The 20,605-nt window shown below is 40.4% G+C and overlaps 1 protein-coding gene across 3 annotated transcripts in view; it reads left to right on the top strand.

Moving 5' to 3' along the window:
* The window catches only part of LOC18436713 (Proteinase inhibitor, propeptide), a 47,136-nt gene that overhangs the window by 19,793 nt on the left and 6,738 nt on the right, over positions 1 to 20,605 (top strand). Inside the window, exon 3 of one of the 3 annotated variants that reach the window (XM_011626030.3) lies at positions 18,107 to 18,372. The exons of the other annotated variants lie outside the window; for them this stretch is intronic. Coding sequence (XP_011624332.2) covers positions 18,107 to 18,180 — 74 coding nt within the window. The 3' untranslated portion in view covers positions 18,181 to 18,372. Of the gene's footprint in view, positions 1 to 18,106; positions 18,373 to 20,605 lie in introns of those variants that run through there. 3 annotated transcript variants of the gene reach the window in all.

Below are 20,605 nucleotides of genomic sequence, written 5' to 3'. Positions count from 1 at the left end.
ACATAAAACTTTATCACTTGGATGGTAGGGCTGATCTTGAGTGTGAGAGGCAGTATGCCTTCAGCTTGTCTTTTGGTTCTGTCGTTGCAAGCGATAGTTGACATGGCTCGAAGTCATCTGGGCCTTTGCCTATCTGCTTTACTGTTTTCATAGGGCATATGTTTAAGGATGCCCCATTATCAACAAGCACTCTTCGTATCTCATATCCTTGCATGAAGACGGTGATGTGCAAAGGTTGGACGTGAAATCGGTTGAAGCTAGCTGGGATGTCATCGTTTGTGAACACGATTGGTGTTGATGCCATCAGCTGGTCGATCATTCCACACAACTCATCCTGCTGTGTGTTGCTTGGGATATGTGTCTTGGTAAGGACCTCTCAATCTGGGCTCTATGTGCTGGTGAATTGGTGAGTAGCTCCAAGATGGAGATTTGAGCCTGGATCTTCCCTAGGTGAGCTGGTAGATCGTAGGTGGTTGTAGATCCTTGAATTTCTTTGTTTGGCTTGTGATCTACGACCCTCGCTGGTTGTTTGGTTTTTGAAGTATTTCTCATTCTTTCATCGAGGTATCGACCATCAATTGAATGGGTTTGAACACTCGGCCTCTTCATTGGGGTGTTGGCCCTTTGTTTGGAAGATGTTGCCTTTTTATTGGTCCTGACCATATCAATCTTTAGTGTGTCATCTTTGTTATATCGGTCCCATTTGGGAAGGTTATCGAGGTTTGGAGATGAAGGGCTTCCTTTTAGGAGGCTTAAAAGATCTTCTTCGGGTTCTTGAAAGTGATGATCACAAGACAATATGAACTGACTGAGATCCTCTTCTTCGTCTCCACACTCAATCATGTGAATGACAACGTTCTCTTTCGAGTTGTCTTGAGCTCCCGGCTTTCCGTCGTTGCGACCATATTTTTTGGGAGAGGATTTGTGAAGATATCCATCTTTTGATTAGGCTCTTCGACAGGTTGATTTCTAGGTGCGACAGTGATGTTCCCCTTATTGAGTAACCCTTGAATCACCTGTTTCAAATATATGCTGTTTTGAGTATCATGAGCATGGTTTTGATGCCATTTGCACCACATGTTTTTATCTGTGACTTGAAATGGTGGTTCCGATGGTGGCGGGAGATAAACCGTATTCTTAGCCAAGAGTAATTCCAACACTCTTTCTAATGGGTCTTTGAGAGGGGTGAAATTATCCTCTCGCCTTTGGTTATTATTTTGAGCGTTGGCTCTAGGCTGACCCTTTCGGTTGATTCTGATTATTGCGTTAAGCAGCTGAACCTTAGGCCGATCCGTTAACGACAATCTCATTAACCTAACCAGAAGCATTCTCCTTGTTTTTGTTCTTATTTTAGGGAGCTGTTATCGGCTTGTTGTCGAGCTTGGTGCTGAGGGGTGTCCCTCTGGCCCTTTCATGTCGCGCCACCCGCTCAAACATGGAGTCTAAAGAGTGGGGGATAAGACCTTGACTGAAGAAGGCCCTGTACTCGGGAGCAGCATTTTCTAAGACTATGGAGATCTTGGCTGCATCTGTAAGTGGACATTTTATGACCTGCATTGCCACCTCGCGGAATTGACCGATGAAATCCTCGAAGGATTCTCTTGGGTTTTGTTTTGTCGCGCTGAGTTCGCCCAAGGAGAGAGGTCTTGGTGTCGACTAGCGGTAGTGAGAGACGAATAGGTTGAACTTTTCGTCTGGAGTGATGTGTGGTCGAGCGGACATTGTTCTCCGATGCCAGTTCAAGGCCTCACTGGTCAATGTTTGTGAAAAGATGACTTTCAATTGGTAAGAGGAGGTACGCGTTGACGTGAGTATCTGGATCGCTCTTCCCATTGAACTTGTTTCTAATTCTGGGACGACAATCCCAGGGGAAGGTCTTCTATGCTTCCAAGGGTCTCATGAACATAGGCCTCTAGGGGTAGAATTTCATGCATGCCCATTCTTACAAGCATATGTTGCATTGCTTTTAAGGTGCCTTCTTGTTGAGTAATTGGCATGGCTGTAGACGCACTGGTTGGTGGGTTCCCAAGCGTAGATTGATAAGCTGAAATTTGGGGTATAGGTTGGCCTGCATGGACCTGAGATTGATGAGCCGCAGTTAACGGGGCGGTTTGATACATTGGTGTCTGAGGGGCATACTGACCCATAGGTGTCGCCACCGATTACGGAAATTGCACGGTTTGTTGGATCGGATGAACTAGAGGGACCAATTGAAGAATCAGCTGACTCGGTTGTCCTAAAGGTTGACTTATACCACTAACATGGTTTGGGATCGACCCATAAGCTAGGGCATGAATAGTGTAACCTAGGTCAACTAGACTTTTGAGGGCAGCTTGGACGCCTATCTCGCCTAAGGGTCGGTTTGAGTCGACACCTCTGCTTCGTACAGTGTTCAGGACATCATGAGCTCTACTATGGTGGCTCGAGGTTGGTTAGATCTTCTAAACCTAGGTGGGTCTTGGTTTTGAGATCGCTACACCTCAGAGTTATCTTGGTTTGAGCTACGGGAATTGGCTTTAGATGTTGCATGAATTTCTTCCCTCACTTGACTTCTACTTTGGTTGCCTAAAATCCCCTGTAGGACGACGCTTAGTCGGACTCCCTAACTATTCAAGGTTTTTCGGGCAGAGTCGGCTTTTCGGGCCACACAGATCTCAAGATTAGGAGAGGATGCTTGGGACTCTGCCTCTAATTGAAGACTTGGGAGTTGGATAATGGATTGTCCTGAGGTTTGTCGATAACCTCAAGGGATTGCAACATACTGGTCCCTAGGTTTGAGCAGGTTAGGCTTAGAGTCGGCTGTGGAGCAGTCATCATGGTCGCCTGGAGTGATTGACATGGTGATTGCTTTTGGCTGGGTTATAAAATCTAGACTTAGGTAAGATCTAAACTGGACGACTTCGGGCAAGCCTAGCCTGACACTAGGGGCAAAAACCTTAGCTAAGACCTAGGCTAAGACTAGACTGGAACCTAGACTTACGAGACTCAATGGATTTTGGTTAAGACCCTGAACTAAGGTAAGCGTAGTCTAGCTTTAGAGGCAACTCTTAAGCTTAGACCTATGCTAGAACCTAGACTAAGATCTAGACTAGATGGTGCACGAGTCTCGGCTCATACCAAAAGTGGGTATAGGTTTGGAGGAGTAAGCAGCCCTAATGTATTTTATTTTATTTTCTTAAATGTTTTTACCTTTTTAATTTTGATGAAACACAGTTAAACTAAGCATGGTGAAAGCAGGGAAAATATGATTTCAGTCAAATTAACAAACTAAAGTAAAATCAAAAGGCCAGAAACAGAATAGATCTATATGAAGCAAAATATTTTTTTTATATTTTAAAAATTTAATTTTAGGTAAAAAATTGGTCAACAAGGAGCCAAAAGTCTCTGGAATGGTCCTGTGGGGTTCCAGAATTTTTCTAGGACACTTGCAGTTGGGCGACACGGGTGGTGTCGCCCTTGTGGCACTAGTGGTGTCGCCCTTGCAGGGTGGGCGACACGGCTAATGTTGCCCAAAAAAAATATTTATTTATTTTTAATATTTTTATTTTGTTAATCTTGATGAAATAAGGCTACTTTAAACTTGGAAGAAGCAGGAAATAAAAATATTTATGATGAAATAAATTAAAATAAAGTAAAACAGAAAAGCCTAGATTGAACTGAACAATATTTTTTTTGTATTTTTAAAAATTTTATTTTGATCTGAATTTTTTTGTGCAGTCACAAAAGAGTCCATAGAACTGATCCACAAAGTTTCAGAGGTTTTTAAGACCTTTGAATTTGGGCGACACTGGGAGTGTCGCGCAGAAAAAGCAGGGCACCGAAGCCTTGGATACTGGTCACAGCCGACTTTTGGGACCTTTTGTTACTGAATATAGTGAAAAACAGTGAATAAAAATCGTATTTTGAAGCTTGGATCAAGCTCGAAATAGCCCCACTATGGGCGCCAAACTGTTTACGATGAAAATCTGATAGATCTTCTGATGAAGTTCTCTTGAATTTTAACACCTTAAACTAATTAAAAAGATGTAAATAAAGTGGTAGAGAAAGTGGAATAGATTGAATTCAGATCTGAGGCCAGATTTGTTCGGAAACGAGCAGATCTACTCTTGGATCTGTGGCAGAGCCAGTATGATCCAGAGCATTAAAATGCGATTTTTAAGACAGGTTAACAGATCAAAAATAATAAAAGAAGCAAAACAGTGAAAAGAAGAAGAAAGAGAGAAAGAAATAATGCCAAATCGGGCCGCATGGCTCGAGATTCTCCAGCCTTCAAGGGCTTACCTGTATCAGAACCGGTTCTCTTTGCCTCTCTGATTCGGATGTTGACCAGCAGATCTCTGGTGTAAAGGGTTAGATCTAGGGTTGTGCCCTAATTCTAGTTTTGATCTAGGGTTTTTGTGCCCTAGGTCTAGGTTTTCTCAATCTTCGGGGTTAGAACTTCAAGAGGTTAGGGTTTCTATCGTCTCTAGGGTTTTCAATCTAGAGATTTTTCTAAAACTGTTGGTCTTTCTAGGGGTCTGGAGAAGAATTTCCTTAGTTTTCTAAGAGTTTTGTGATCTCTAGAGGTTGAATATGAATTCTAAGATTTTCTCTAATTTTTTGGGATTTTTGGGGATTTTTCCTAAATTTTTAGGAAATTTCCAAGGGTTTTTCTGATTTTTGGTATTTTTAGGTCATTTTTCTAATTTCGGGAATTTCGATGGGTTTTTTGGTCTCTTTTTGAATTAGGGAGAGGGGGTATTTATATGATTCAATTGGTGATTTTTCTTAAATTTTTTGGAGTTTTTTTGGAATGTTTTGGATTTATCTTGAAGTTTTAGCGTTATCTAATTAAAGAAAACATGTTTACTGCATCATCAGATGCGTTGACTGTGTCATCAGTCCACGTCTGGGCCTGTCGGGCTCGTTACAGCCTGGCCTGCGACCCGACAGTTGGGTCTCACAAGGATTAAATTGTCATTTGTTATATCTTTTTATCCATGGGTCCTATTCAGAGGATTCTTGGACCGTTGGAAAGTTCTTGGGCTCTACTTCAAATTGGGATAGGATTTGGGGTAATTAAATTGGGTCTACTAGGATAATGTGGTCCTAAGGGTTTAAAAAACCATAGAATTTACCAGATTTAAAATGGAGTGTCTACATTTTGAGGATGAGTTCCTCGAAGCAAACACGAGTCTTAAGCAAGAAGATCTCTATGAGGTGGCAAGTGATAAGTTTGAGTCTCAAGAACTCGAATCACCACTTAGGTGAAGTAACCGAATTAGGAGACAACCTGAATTCTTCACCTACTTGGGGGAACATTATGAGAGGGTTGGAGATGAGCCAGATCATGAGCCTTCCACTTACCAAGAGGCCATAACCTGTTCTGAAATAAACCATTGGGTAGAAGCCATGAAAGATGAATATAATTTCATAACCCAAAACCAAGTCTAGAAGTTAGTACCTTTACCTAAAAATAGTAAGGCCATCGGGATTCACCCAAAACCAAGTCTAGAAGTTAGTACCTTTAGAAAAAGCTAATTTCAGAAGGGAAACTAGAGGAATACATAGCTAGGCTTGTAGCCAAGGGATTCACCCAAAAAGAAAGGGTAGACTATGAAGAAACTTTATCCCCAATTGCTAAATTTCCAATTATTAGAATTCTGATAGCCATAGCTGCCCACTTTGACTTTGAGGTCCATCAAATGGATGTAAAGACAACCTTTCTCAATGGGGTTTTAGAAGAGGAATTTTTCATGAAACAACCTGAGGATTTTGAAGTGAAAGGAAAAGGGAACGTTGTGTGCAAATTAATAAAATCCTCTATGGACTAAAACAAGCATCTCACCAGTGGTACATCAAGTTTCAGGAGACCCTATCTCTAGCAAGGTTTACTCTAAATGAGGAGGACTATTGCTTTTATAAAAAGATCAGTGGGAGTGATGTATTTATTTCCTTGTATGTGGATGATATGCTGATAGTTAGTAGCTCAATTGCCCACGTGTCAAAAACATAGAAATTCCTTTTACAACACTTTGATATTAAGGATCTAAGGGAAGCTTCATCATTCAATTTTCGTAGGCGATTTACTACAAAAGAGTGTTGGAGATGGACAAATGTAAGCCCATATCGACCCCTATAGATAAGAAGACAAAGATGAGCCTTCAAATATGCCCTAGTGAAGACGACGATGAAAAGAAAGCCATGGAAAGAGTTCCTTAGAGAAGCGTAGTAGGGTCCCTTATGTATGCAATGTTCGAACAAAGCCAAGACTTGTCGTTGCCGCGAGCATGATTAGCTGGTTCCGATGCAACCATGAGATTGAGCATTGAAATGTTAATAAGAGATTTTGGTATACTTAAAAGGGGCTAAGAAATACGCATTAACTTATGGGGGAGGATCAGCAATTGCTATCAGAGGATATTTAGATGCGAGTTACCAGGGTGATCCATGTGATGTAAAATCCACATTTGGATATGTATTCATGCTTGAAGGGGCTGTTTCTAGGAAGTCAAAGAAATAACATGTGGTGGCATTTTCCACCATGGAGTCAAAGTATGAGGCTGTATGGATTAAGAATTTTTTTAATCGGCTTGAGTGTGGGCTTGTACGATGTGAGTGCATAAGAATCTTCTGCAACAACACGGCCGCAATATGCATGTCCAAAGAGTCACAATTCCATAAGAAGTCCAAGCACATAAAACCCAGCTTTTATCATCTATGCAATGAGCTGCAGTGTGGAGAGATTGAGATCACATACATACCCACAGAGGTAATGGTTGCAGACTCGCTTATAAAGGGGTTATCTGCAAATGTTTTTGTAAAACATATATGTGAGATGGGGCTGAGAGAACATGAGGAAGAGAGATTGTAAGGCTGTCATAGGCCAAGTGGGAGATGTTGGGTATTTATGGCCATTAAGGGCCTTAATGAGAGCATGTAAATGGGAGTATGATCTAGTGGGACTGAGATTGGCAAATGATGTCTGTCGAGACTCAAACTAGGCTAAACGAGCTAGGCCAGTCGAGTTACAAAACCTAAATACCTGGGCATTGAGCACAACCGATGAGGGTTAGCGAGGTTATCCCTTGATAAGTATCAGAGTTGCCCAGGGAAGTGAGCTAGGGGACTGTGTGACCCTTGTGTGGGATTGGTAGGCTTGTAGGAACAAGAGTCAAAGCCTCATCTTAGACCATCATATTGCATGTACATATGATAGCCGTATCGGGAGGCAAATCACCATTGAGGGTGACATGTGTACATGTGCAAGAGATAACCCCCATATGCACCATAGAGTTGTGTGTGCACTGGTCTGTATGACCTTGGACTTGTCCCTAAGGGAGAACTTGTAATTCATAGGCTAGAGTTGTGTCCCCTCGCCTATTGGCTGATTTTAGTAGCCCTATAATGAACCCCTGTGATGGACTATAGTCATGGGAATTGTTAGGTCAGTTGGAGAAAGTGAGTATGGATTATAGTCCTCAGTAGATGATGGAGTGCTTCAGCAAAATTAATTATTCCTTAACTTAGTTGGATCCAAATCCCATCAAAATAATTTAGGAAGAATTATTTTGACCTTAAATGCTTTTTATATTAATAGAATGAATTCTTGGAAATCTTGGATATTTTATTTTTTCAAAATGGATTTGTAAATTGTTTAAAAATAAATTTTCAGTATTTTAATATTCAAAGAGAAAAATAAAATAATAACCTTTTTCTAGAAATCATTTTAAAGTATTACTTTAAAATTAACATTACACATGGGGGCCATTATACTCCATGGGCCCCATTAAATAAGATCATGTGGGTGGCATGTAGAGCCCACTTGATGCCCCATAAAGAGCACGCCCCACTTTAAGCAACTTGTTTCCTATTTTATGTTGAGGCCATCAAGATACTAAATCAAGTTGAAGCAAATAGTAAAGTTTTGAAAATTAAGGAGATTCAATTTTCAAATTAAAGCATGTGTAGGAGATTTATGGAAAAGATAGGAAAGAGTAATATATTTTTCTTATTATATTTATTTGATGGGATATTTATTTGATGGGATTAAGTTAAAGAAGTTGAAGGATAAGGTTATAGGACCTTCTTTTTAACCGTGATAGCTAATCGAAGGATTGTAAGGCTAAGGTCTCTCACCCCACAGGACTCTTATGATTTGTGGTTTGGATCTATTCTCTATAAGGATGGCTAACCCTAAGAAACCCTAATTCTGAGTTGATTATATAAATAGCCTCTATAGGTCTTCCATATTCTCTACACCTTGAGCTCTCTCTCTCTCTCTCTCCCCCACACATGCCACACACCCCTCTCTCTCTGATCTCTCTCTAAGCCTTCCTAAAATACTCAGAATTTTTTGAGAGAGAAAAATAGGGGCACGCCCCACATAATAAGTATTGAAACCTATGTTATAGTTCTACCATTGCTCTTTGATTTGAAAGAGTTGATCGCCTAAGTTTCCCATACTTTGAAGATCTGGGATAGACCTTGATCTCGTGTGCCATTGGAGGAGACCCGGAGTGGGGTGTGCAAAGTCCAATTGAAGTAATCTTTTGGCAGTTTACTTTATGTTTTGCAGTTTATATTTTCTTGTCCCAAGAGTCGTATGTAATTTTTGGTTATTGAGGTCGTGGTGGTAGCACCACTGCGAGCCTCAACTTCCGGTCTAGGTTTCCATTCCCACTGATGCATTCGAAAAGCCGCTAATTATTTCTAAAAACGTATAGGTGCTTGGGAGGTTTAGAGTGATGAGAGATCAGAGAGAGAGGGTGGCGTGCCACCTTTGTGAGGGATACACAGAGCGATGAGATGTGTAGAGAATGAGAACCCCATAGAGGCTTTTTATAGAATCATACTAGGGTTAGGGTTTTTTAGGGTTATCCATCCTTATGGAGAATAGATCTAGACCATTGATCAAAAGAGACCTGTGGGGTGAGAGATCTTAGCTTTATAATCCTTAGATTAGCCACCATGATTTAAAGGAAGGTGCTAGAACCTTATCCTTCAGCTTCTTTAACCTAATCCCATCAACTAAAAATAATATAGAAAATAAGTTACTCTTTCATATTTCGTCTATAAATATCTTACACATGTTTTAATTTGAAAATCAAATCTCTTTAATTCTCAAATCTTTCCTTTTTATTTCAATTTGATTGAGTGCCTTGACTGCCTCATCAATAATTAAGAAAGAAGATGCAATAAAATGGGCGTGCCTCTCATGGGGGCACCACCCACATGATCTTTTATAATGGGAACCATAGCCCATAATGGGCCCCCTTATATTTTATGATTTATAAAATATATAAATGATTTTTAGAAAAGTAATTTATTTATTATATTTTTCTCTTTGAAAATTAAAATACTAGAAATTATGTTTTAGACAATTTATAAATCCATTTTGAAAAAATAAAATATCCAGAGACTTCTAAAACTTCAATCTATTAATCTAAAAAATCATTTAAGGTCAAAATAATTAGTTCTAAATTAATTTGATGAGATTTGGATCCAACTATGCTAAAGAAATATTAATTTTGCTAAAGTACGCTATCTTTTATTGAGGACTATAATCCACGCACACGTTCTTAAATTGACCCAGCAGTTCTCATGACACACAAACCGTCACAAGGGTTCATGACTCGGCTATCAAAGTCAGCCAATAGGTAAAGGAATACAATCCTAGTCTATGGATTACAGGTTCCCCCTATGGACATGTTCAAGGTCACACAAACTTGTGCAGACACGACTTTATGGTGCATATGAGGGTTATCTATCACACATGTACACGTATCACCCTCAATGGTAATTTTCTCGGTTATCATATGTACATGCCATGTGATAGTATAAGATGAGGCTTTGGCCCTTATCCTTACAGGCCTACCAATCACACACAAGGGTTACACAGTCCCATGACTCACTACCCTGGACAACTCTGTTCTCATTAAGGGACAATCCTCATTGGTTGTGCTCTAGGCCCAAGTATTTAGTATTTTGTAACTGGACTGGGGTTGGGGTCGTGGTGGTAGCACCACTTGTGCTCTAGCTAAGGTTTAGGCTTTCATTCTCACCTAACGCATAAAAAACCATTAACGATTTAAAAAATGGGTAAGGGCTTGTCATCCCCACTGAATTGCCAAAAAAAACTTGACTTGCCTAGCTTATTAAGCCTAGTCTTGGCAAACATCATTAGCCAATCTCGGTCCCACTCTTAGTGTAAGTCTCGGCAAACATCATTTGCCAATCTTGGTCCCACTGGACTATACTTCCACTGGAATTCTTTGTTCCACTATATCAAAATATTGATTACATGCTCTCATCAAGCCTTTAATGGCCACCAACACCCAACTTCTCCCACTTGGCCTTTGAAGTTTTTATAATCTCTCTTCCTCACTTTCTCTTAGCCCCATCTCACGTAATGTTTTACAAAAACATTTGCAGCTGACTCCTTTGTAAGCTGGTCTGCAACTATTACCTCTGTGGGTATGTATGTGATCTCGATTACTCTACACTGCATCTCATTGTGTAGATGATAAAAGCAAGGCTTTATGTGCTTGGATTTCTTATGGAATCATGGCTTTTTGAATACTCATATTGCGACGTGTTGTCGCAGAAGATTCTTACGCATTCACATCGTACAGGCTCAAACTCAAGCCGATTAAAAAACTTCTTGATCCATACAGCCTCCTTGGCTGCCATGCAACATGCCACATACTCTGAATCCATGGTGGACAACGCCCCCACATCCTGTTTCTTTGATTTCCAAGAAACAACCTCGCCTCCAGGCAAGAATATACATCCAAATGTGGATTTTGCATCATCTGGATCACCCTAGTAACTTGCATTCGAATATCCTTGGATAGCAATTTTTGATCCTCCCCCATTTGTTAGCACGTAGTTCTCAGTCCCTTTTAAGTATCTCAGAACTCTCTTAACCACCTTCCAATGCTCAATCCTAAGGTTGCATTGGACTCGCTAATCATGCTCATGGAAAAGGACAAGTCTGGCCTTGTTTCTGATCTGGCATACATAAGGTACCCTATTGCACTTCTATATGGTACTCTTTCTATGATTTTCCTTTCATCGTTGTCTTCACTAGGGCACATTTGGAGGCTGAGCTTTGTCTTCATATCTATAGGGGTCGATATGGGCTTATATTGTCTATCTTAAACTTTTCCAGCTCTCTTTTGCACTACGTCACCTGGGAAAGTTGAATGGTACACTCCTTATTGTTTTGATACCCAGCACGTACGACGCTTCCCGTATAAGTCCTTCATATCAAAGAGTTGTGCAAGGATTTTCTTTGTTTCTGACACGAGGGCAATTGAACTACTAACTATCAGCATATCATCCAAATACAAGGAAATAAATACAACCTCACTCCCACTGATCTTTTTATAGATGCAATAGTCTTCTTGATTTGAGGTAAACCCCGCTAGAGACAATGTCTCTTGAAACTTGATGTACCATTGGCGCGATGCATGTTTTAGGCCATACAGGGATTTTTTTAATTTACACACAAGGTTCCCCTTTCCTTTCTCTTCAAAACCCTTAGGTTGTTTAATGAAATCTCTTCTTCTAGATCCCCATTGAGAAAGGTTGTTTTTACGTCAATTTGATGGACCTCAAAATCAAAGTGGGCAGTTGTGGCTATCAGGATTCTAATAGGTGGAAACTTAGCAACTAGGGATAAAGTTTCTTCATAGTCTATCCCTTCTTTTTGGGTGAACTCTTTGGCTACTAGCCTGGCTTTGTATTTCTCTAGTTTACCCTCTGAGTTTAGCTTTTTCTTGAACACCCACTTACATCAAATGGCCTACGGTTTCGAGGTAAACGTACTAATTCGCAGACTTGGTTTTGGGTTAAGGAATTATATTCATCTTTCATGGCCTCTACCCAGTGGTTCTTTTCATAACAAGTTATGTCTTCTTGGTTAGTGGAAGGCTCATGATCTGGCTCATCCCCAACCCTGTCATAGTGTTCCCCCCAGTAGATGAAGAATTCAGGTTGTCTCCTAATTCGGTTACTTGTCCTATGTGGTGGTTCGAGTTCTCGAGACTCAACCTTATTATTAGTCATCTCATAGAGATCTACTTGCGTGTGACTCACTTTTGCTTCGAGGAACTCATCCTTAAAGAAGTGGATGTCACAACTTTCTATGACTTCCCCATTTTCAAGGTTGAAGGATCGCCCTGTCTGTGGTCAGGGTAGCCAATGAATAGACCTTTGATTATGGTGGGATCTAGTTTTGTCTTATTTTAGTATGGGATTAGGACACGGGCAAAGCAGCCCCACACTCTTATGTGATCGAGGGACGGTGTACGACTAATGAAAATCTAGTGAGGAGTAAGCGGGGCAGCCTTATTGGGTACACGGTTCAAGATGCAATCTGCCGTCTATACTGATTTTCCCTAGAAATATAGAGACAGCTTTGCATGCCCCTTCATGCTTCTCATCATTTCTACCAAGGTCCTATACCATCTCTCGACAACTCCATTTTGCTGGGGTGTGTAAGGAATGGTGTATTGGTGAATAATACCATGCTCCACACACAAGTCCTAAAGAGTTGTGAGGAATACTCACCGCCCCTATCGATTATTAGGACTTTGATTTTCATAATTGTTTGGTTTTCTACCGCGGCTTTGTATTGAATTTCTCTAAGGCTTCAGATTTTGTATGCATCGAGTATATATGGCCATGTCACTAGTGGTCATCAATAAACGTGATGAAGTATCTCTTGCGGCTTTTGGTAGCCACATTCATAGGATCGCAAGTGTCACTCTTTCCATTCTCTTAAATCCTTTGTGCGCTAGTCGCATATGCCATAGAAAGGCATCAACATCATTTGAAGACGAGACAAGCAAATTGCCTCTTTTATTTCAATGGAATAAAGACCGTATACCAGTAGACCAGTCATGACAATCTCATCATGGCTTTTCACTATCACCTTGTTTCTAGAGAAGGTGGTGATAAACCCGGCTTTAGCCATTCTTGGGATCGAAACCAAGCACTTCCTCATGTCAGGAGCATAGAGTACTTGTTTTAGGACCACGATTTTACCATTCTTCATCTTTAGCGCAAAGTCACCAATACCCAAAACATCAGTCCTTTGGTTCCTTCCCATGTAAATGTGTTGCTCACCTGGTCCCACGGGTTTAAAGATGTGGAAGCCATCCTTAGTGTTTAACACGTGAGCCGTAGCTCCCGAGTTAAGACACTAGGATATGCCTTTGGGGGCGGCTAAAAATGTCTCGAGTACTACACATGCAAGTTCCTTGTTGCCCCCGGGGTTCTTATTGAACCGACAGTCTTCGGTTATATGGCGTACTTTCTTGCATATGTAGCAAGCCCTAGTCTCTGTCTTTCCCTTAAACTTGTTTTCTCTCTCTCTCTCTCTCTCTCTATCTCTCTCTCTCTCTCTCTCTCTCTCTTCTTTCCCTCTCTCTTATTTTTCATTTTACCCTTCCCTTTGTTAGGCTTAAAGTAGGGTTGAGAGTTTACCATGTACACCGCATCTTTGGATGGCGGTGCACTGCGTGCGTTCCACCTTTCCTCCTCGGCTTCAAGCAATGTGATAAGCTCCTAGCAAAGGATGATATGAATACCTCCCAAGAAGTAGGGAGGGTTCCAAAGGCTGCATCTCGATCGCCTCCATCTTTTGAACAAGCGCCTTGAACGTGTGCACGTGCTCTACTATTTTTGTACGCTCGACCATTTACAGTTGTACTTCTTCATTGCCAATGATTTTTCATAAGAGAAGGATCAGCATACTTCTTCTGGAGCCGATCGTGCATGCCTTTAGCAATTCTTATCGGCTAATACTCAGACATATATGAGTCACTCATGGAAACACGCAAGATATGCCTTGCGTGCATATTCTTATACCTGAGATGCATTGCTTCTCGGATGGGAAGGACGATGCTCAATAAGTATCTCATGTAAACCCTCCTCACAAAGCACATTAACAAGCTTGCACTTCCATGAGAAGTAGTTTGTCCCATCGAACCTTTTGGTCTTTAGGATCTTAGAGATAAAACTGCGTGCAGTTATATGGTCTTGTGCCAAATGAATGAAAGACTTAAATAAAAGAAATAAATCCACCTAATGGCAGAAAGAAACCGATGCTTTGATACCAATGATGTTTGAGAGGCTGAACAAGCACAGTATATGCGGTTTTAAATTTCTCTTTTCTACCTGCTTGAACACTTACAAAGGTCCAAAAGATTACCTCAACTGGACTTAGCACATGCCGCTACAGGTCTCCTCTTTCGATGGCACATTGGATCAAGGTTTTATCTCGGATCATCAAAGTATGGAAAACCCTAGACTATCAACTCGTAATCAAAACCGAGAGTAATTGGGGAACTAATAGCAAAACAAGAAGGCCTAAATGCCTTGTATGGGGCGTGCCCCTCTCTTAGCACTGTGCTTCGGGCGTGCCCCTCTCTTAGCACTGTGCTTCGGGCGTGCCCCTATTTTCTCTTCTCAAAAATATTCTAAGTGGTATGGGAGGCTTAGAGAGATCAGAGAGAGAGAGAGAGAGGGTGGTGTGCCACCTTGTGAGGGAGAGAGAGAGAGAGAGATGAGATGTTTAGAGAATGAGACCCCCCATAGAGGCTATTTATAAACTTATATTAGGATTAGGATTTTTTAGGATTAGTCATCCTTATGGAGAATAGATCCAGACCATTGATCAAAGGAAACCTGTGGGATGAGCGATTTTAGCCTTACAATCTTTAGATTAGCCATCATGATTAAAAGGAAGGTGCTAAAACCTTGTTATTCTGCTTCCTTAACATAATCCCATCAATTAAATAAAATATGAAAAATATATTATATATTCCTTTTATTTCCATATTCTTCTCACACATGCTTTCTTTGAAAATCAAATCTCTTTAATTTTCAAAACTTTCCTTTTTTATTTCAACTTGATTGAGTGCCTTGATGGCCTCAACACAAAATAGGAAAGAAGATGCAATAAGTGGGGCATGCCTCTCATGGGGCCTCTAGTGGGCCCCACGCACCACCCACATGATCTTTTATGATGGGGCCCATAGCCTATAACGAGCCCCCATATAAAATGTATAAAATGATATTCTCAAAAAAAAATGTATAAAATGATTTTTAGAAAAAGTTATTTATTGTATTTTTCTCTATGAATATTAGAATACTGAAAATTCAGTTTTAGACAATTTATAAATCCATTTTGAGAAAATAAAATATCCAAAGACTTATAAAAATTCAGTCTATTAATCTAAAAATTATTTATGATCAAAATAGTTAATTCTAAATTAGTTTGATGGGATTTGGATCCAATTGTGTTAAGAAAATATTAATTTTGTTGAAGCAATATCCATCTTTTACTGAGGATTATAATCCATACACACTTTCTCAAACTGACCCAGTAGTTCCCATAACCCATAAAACATCGCAGGGGTTCATGATTGGGCTACCAAAGTCAGCCAATAGGTGAGGGGATACAATCCTATTCTATGGATTACAGGTTCCCCCAAGGGACAAGACTAAGGTCACACAGACCTGTGCGTACACGACTCTATGGTATATATGGGGATTATCTCTCGTACATGTACACGTATCACCCTCAATGGTGATTTGCTTCTCGATGTGGCTATCATATATAAATGTCGTGTGATGGTATAAGACAAGGCTTTGGCACTCGTCCTTATAGGCCTACCAATCACACACAATACGTTAGCTCACTACTTTGGGCAACTCTCTAACCTCATCAAGGGATAACCCTGCTAACCCTCATCGGTTGTGCTCTATGCCCAGGTATTTAGGATTTTGTAACTCGACTGGCCTAGCTTGTTAAGCCTAGTTTGAGTTTGGGCAAACATCATTTGCCAATCTCGGTCCCACTGGAGTTCTTCGTTCCACTATATCAAAATATTGATTACATGCTCTCTTAGGGCCTTTAATGGCCACCAATACCCAACAGTTGTCAGAGGAGTGCCAAAGGATCTTGATGATGGTATGACTCCACCACCATTCATCGAGAAGGGTGGTGTTGCCGTCCGGTAACCTTGTAATGCCCAGGTCCGCATACCTTTTTTGTAAACAATGAATATCCCATTTCACCAGATGGATTTTGTTGGATGCCGCTCCCCTGTTCCAGAAGAAATTGTGCATCAGCCATTCCAATTTGTGTACAATATTCATTGGCATTCGAAAAGGGCCATTTGTTAGATTGGGGTGTTTGCTAAGGTAGCTTTGATATGAGTGATGCGGCCTCCAAAGGAGAGGAGCTGACCTTGCCAGTCGGCTAACTGCCTCCAACTTTTCACAATACAGTCACATTGGGCTTTTTGGGGCTTGCCAACATATAGAGGCATACCGAGATTTTTGTTGGGTAGTGAGGCTTAGCTGCAGCCCATTCTTCTTGTTAGGGTACAGATGCTGTCAAGGTTGAGACCAACCTGAGGAGTTTGGTTTTTAGCCATGTCATTCGTGCCCAATGATTAACTCAAAGCATCTAACTAAAACCGAAGGTGGGTTGCATGTTGCAGAGTGGCATCGCCTAAGACAAGTGTATTGTCAGCATATTGGAGGTGGGTGACAAGTTGTCCATGTTGCAAGTTACTGAAACCTTTAGTAAACCATGATTGTAGACTCTTTCGATGGACCTGCTCAATGTCTGTGGTGATAGAGAACAAGAATGGAGATGTCCTGATGTCTTAACCCTCTTGATGGTGGGAAAAACCCTTACAGGGAGCCATTGATGAGGATCGAGAAGTGTGCAGAGGAACGACATCCTTACATTGAAGACCTCCATTTTGCTCTAGAGCCCATCAAACACAGAATTTGATAAAGGATTCCCCAGTCATGGTGGCTGTAGGCCTTTTTGAAATTTGATTTGTAGATAATGCCTGGCAAATTGGATTTGGACTCTTTTGTTGATGTATTTATTCTCAACTAGAATCCCTTCAAGGATTTGCCTTCCTTGAACAAAGGAGCCTTGATGGGGAGAGATTACTAGGCTGAGCACCTGACGTAACCAGGGGCAAGGACCTTAGCTAGGATATTTTAAGAACTGTGACTTTGGGTTTGAAGTCCTTGTCCTTCTCTGCCCATCCAGTATTGGGAATAAGGGTGATATCAGTGGCATTCATACCCTTATTTAGGATGCCTCTTCCTGAGAAGAACATTCTTCTTTAGTATCTGAGTTCCCACTTTGCCCAAATATCCTTTCATCTCAGCTCATGTATTCCTGAGGCCTAACTGCCAAATGCACGCAGGACACTGTGTCAGTTGAAACTTAGATATTAAATATTTGGTGGATGATGAAGTTATTCTTTCTGTTCTCTCTCCATAGTTGTGTTGATATGACTACCGTTGTACGAGTAGATCAGACCTTTTAGCTGCGCATGTGGTTAGCCAGTAGCCAGTACATGGTGGCACTGAAGCCTGTGCATCTGAATCTGTTAATCAACTTAATAATTATAACTTATGCCTTGTTTATTTGCGGGTTATTTCCATATCCATTTCAAGAGTTTTATAGCTGCTTATGTATATTATGATTTGTGTCGGCTATAGGTTGATTGTTGGGGTATGTCAATTTGCTTTGGTGACTATTTTAACCTCATTGAAGAATAGAGGGCATAGCATATTATTTCATGTGTATTTTAGGTGGCCAAAGTAGTTTGATCACCTGCGTGTATATGATTTGGTGTTAATCTTTCTCTGCCTAGATGTTTCTGTTAACTAACACTGTCGTTCTGAATCTCACATGCTATTGGAAAGTGCATTAGCAGAAAACTTTCAATGAGTGTTTGGTTTACTATGAATGAGCATTTAGACTGAACAAACCCTGTCAAGAGCTCCTTTATGGGAATATGTCAGTGACAAACTACTCTAAAATAATTTTTAATATACAAGTATCAGTTAAGGATTCTGTCTTCGTATATGGGTTTAGCTGAGAATTACATTCTCTCTCAATAAATTGCCAGGCTCAGATTTCTTCCTTCTCACTGTGCTTAATTGTATTCCTGTCTTTTCTGGTGATGCTGCAAAATTTTATGCTTTTGTATACAAAGCTTTCCGGTTCAACATATCTTCCTTGTCTTATTTGGATCTTCATAAATAGTAAATTGGTAACAATTGTCAAAATTTCCAGAGAAACCAGGTGTTCTTCAGGTTGTTCCAAGCAGGACTTACAAGCTCCATTCTGGGACTGGGATGATGAAATGAGTTTCAAACTGTTCCAGATAAGCATTTTGTGTCTTCTTTTGGAGAAGTAAAGATATCCTTGACAACATATAACCTGGCTAATGTAAATAACTTGACTGCTTCATGAAAGATAGCTTCAATTCAAATGAGTCTAATGGATACAGTGTTGATCACATCGTATCCTCTGCCTAATAAAGAAAAACTTGTGTGGTATTTTGAATGCTTGTTTTCAGTTTTTGTGTTGGCCTTATGTTCCATGTTTTCTGTTAAGTTCCTAGGGGAAGTGATGGTTGTAGCACTAGGTTTTGAAAAAATTTATGAAAATATAACTTGTTTGAAGTATTAGTGCTTAAACATATATATGTAGGAAAGACCAATTTAAGAAAGGAAAAGTATACAATGAGGCCATTTTTCTTTGGTACAAGGTGGTCACAATTAATTCCTACAATTGGATGTGAAATTGGGTGGCTATATTTATTCCATTGATTAAGTTCAAAGTTCAAAAGAAATTTTCTTGAACTTTGTGACATACCTAAGCTATCAGATTTTACATTGGATGGTTATAAGTACAAAAAATAAAATAAATGGTTTCATTGTATACAATCCCAAAAGGAATGGGTGGCCTCGTGTTGCTATAAATATGTAAGGCGTAAAGAGGCCCCAGGCCTAGGTTCGGCACATTTTCCCTTGCCGCGCCCCTCTCATAACCCGTCCTGAGCACTCCACCCAAAGCCCCCAACCGGTAGTATCTCAGAGCATGTTGAGCTTTTCTTCCGCAGATGAATTTTATGTTTCGTCAGTTTGTTGGAAACTAGGGCGAGTTTAATCCGGCTCAGCAACTTGTCAAGCCTGATACCATACATATGTAAACATCTGAGTTTGAATGGCACCTAATGTTCTATCTTCACCTTGCTGAGCCTTTTGAATTAAACATACTGCGAGTCAGTAGAGTTTAATGTTTTCTTGTTTGGACTCGAGTCGTATCACAGCTTGGGACCTTCCTATCCAGCACCGTCTTTTATGCTCCCAACAGAGTGAATTGTACATTTAATCCCTTTGGGAGACAACCTGCTTGAAGGAGTTCTTTGGTCTAAAGGCCCCCAAATAGTGTCCGTACGTAATTTGCTCAACATTTTATCTCCAACGCTGGAATGGTGGTCGGTGGGTTTAGATAAAAAACTGTATCCACCCATGGGAGCATTTCATATCTTCCGTTCAGTGTAAATAGTATCTGAAGTAATTTTGGGACTCCAAAGCTAGCGATAGTGATTTGAAAATCGTTGATCCTTATCGGAATTGATCAATCCGAATTGATCATAGTCTATGGAACTCAAATTAATTGACCAGTTTACTGACTTTATCTTTTAAATAGATTCACAACTTCTCCATGGAAGGTGATCATAGGAACAACAACCAATAGGGGCCTGGCTTTGGTAAACCTAAATGAGCGTGGTTCATTGCTACTATTCCTCACCCGGCTTTTAAAGCCTCGAATCGGATTTCAGATCGGTCCTCTGGTGAAATAATCCAGCTGAACTGGTTCTCAATGTCAAATGACAAGGAAACATAAGAAATTATAAATTGGTGGGAATTGGTTGATTAATTGGGTTCCATGGATCTAATTTTCTACCGATTGAGCTAGATCTAGATCAACAAATTCCAATCTATCTGACAATTTTTTCCAATCTGACAATTCTTTTAGTCCTTGCTCCTGAGAAAATATGGACGTGTAAAGAGCCAGGACCATTGTATCTTAAATGAGCACCACAACTTTGTGATTTGGACAATCAAATACAGGGACGCATGAATTGGTCACACACCCACATTTTTAACGTGAGAGTCCACTTTATTTTCCCTTCAAATTGAGAGTCCAATGCACTGGTCTCATCAAAACCCAATGAGCCTGGTTTCGCCGGATTCTTGATAGTAACTAAGGTTGGCAATGGGCCGGGCGGCCCAGCCAGCCCGGTCAGCCCAGTACTAAAATATAGGGCTTGGGCCACAAACCGTAGTCCTAGGGCTGGGCTAGGGCCTGTACCAGCCCGGCTGGTTTGGCCATGTTTTTTTCTAGGGCGCTGGCTCTTTGCCACCATTAATAGTAACAAATATCACAAACCATCAATATGTAAAGATACCTGTGAAAATTCATGCAGACATTCCACTAGCTAATTCTCAAACTCTTGTTCTTTAACACGCAGAGAAAGTAGCCATCTTAAAGAGATTAACAAAAAGAAATCCTAGAAGTACTTTTATTTATGGTAAAAGTTTATATGAAGTTGCAACCTTAAAATGTAGTACTACATTTGCACTTCAAATATCCATCGGAAAATGTTGTTTTAACGTTGAAAAACCCTCTCATTGATCATCTCGATATCAAGATGTATGAATATGAAAAAAAAGAAGATTTCGAATCCTAGAAATAGTGCACATCTTGCAACACATTATC

This window comes from Amborella trichopoda, chromosome 11, assembly GCF_054954075.1.
Source record: "Amborella trichopoda isolate Santa Cruz 75 chromosome 11, AtrichopodaSantaCruz75HAP2 v2.0, whole genome shotgun sequence".
In the NCBI taxonomy this organism is placed as follows: domain Eukaryota; kingdom Viridiplantae; phylum Streptophyta; class Magnoliopsida; order Amborellales; family Amborellaceae; genus Amborella; species Amborella trichopoda.
This window is presented reverse-complemented; position numbering and strand designations above follow the sequence as displayed.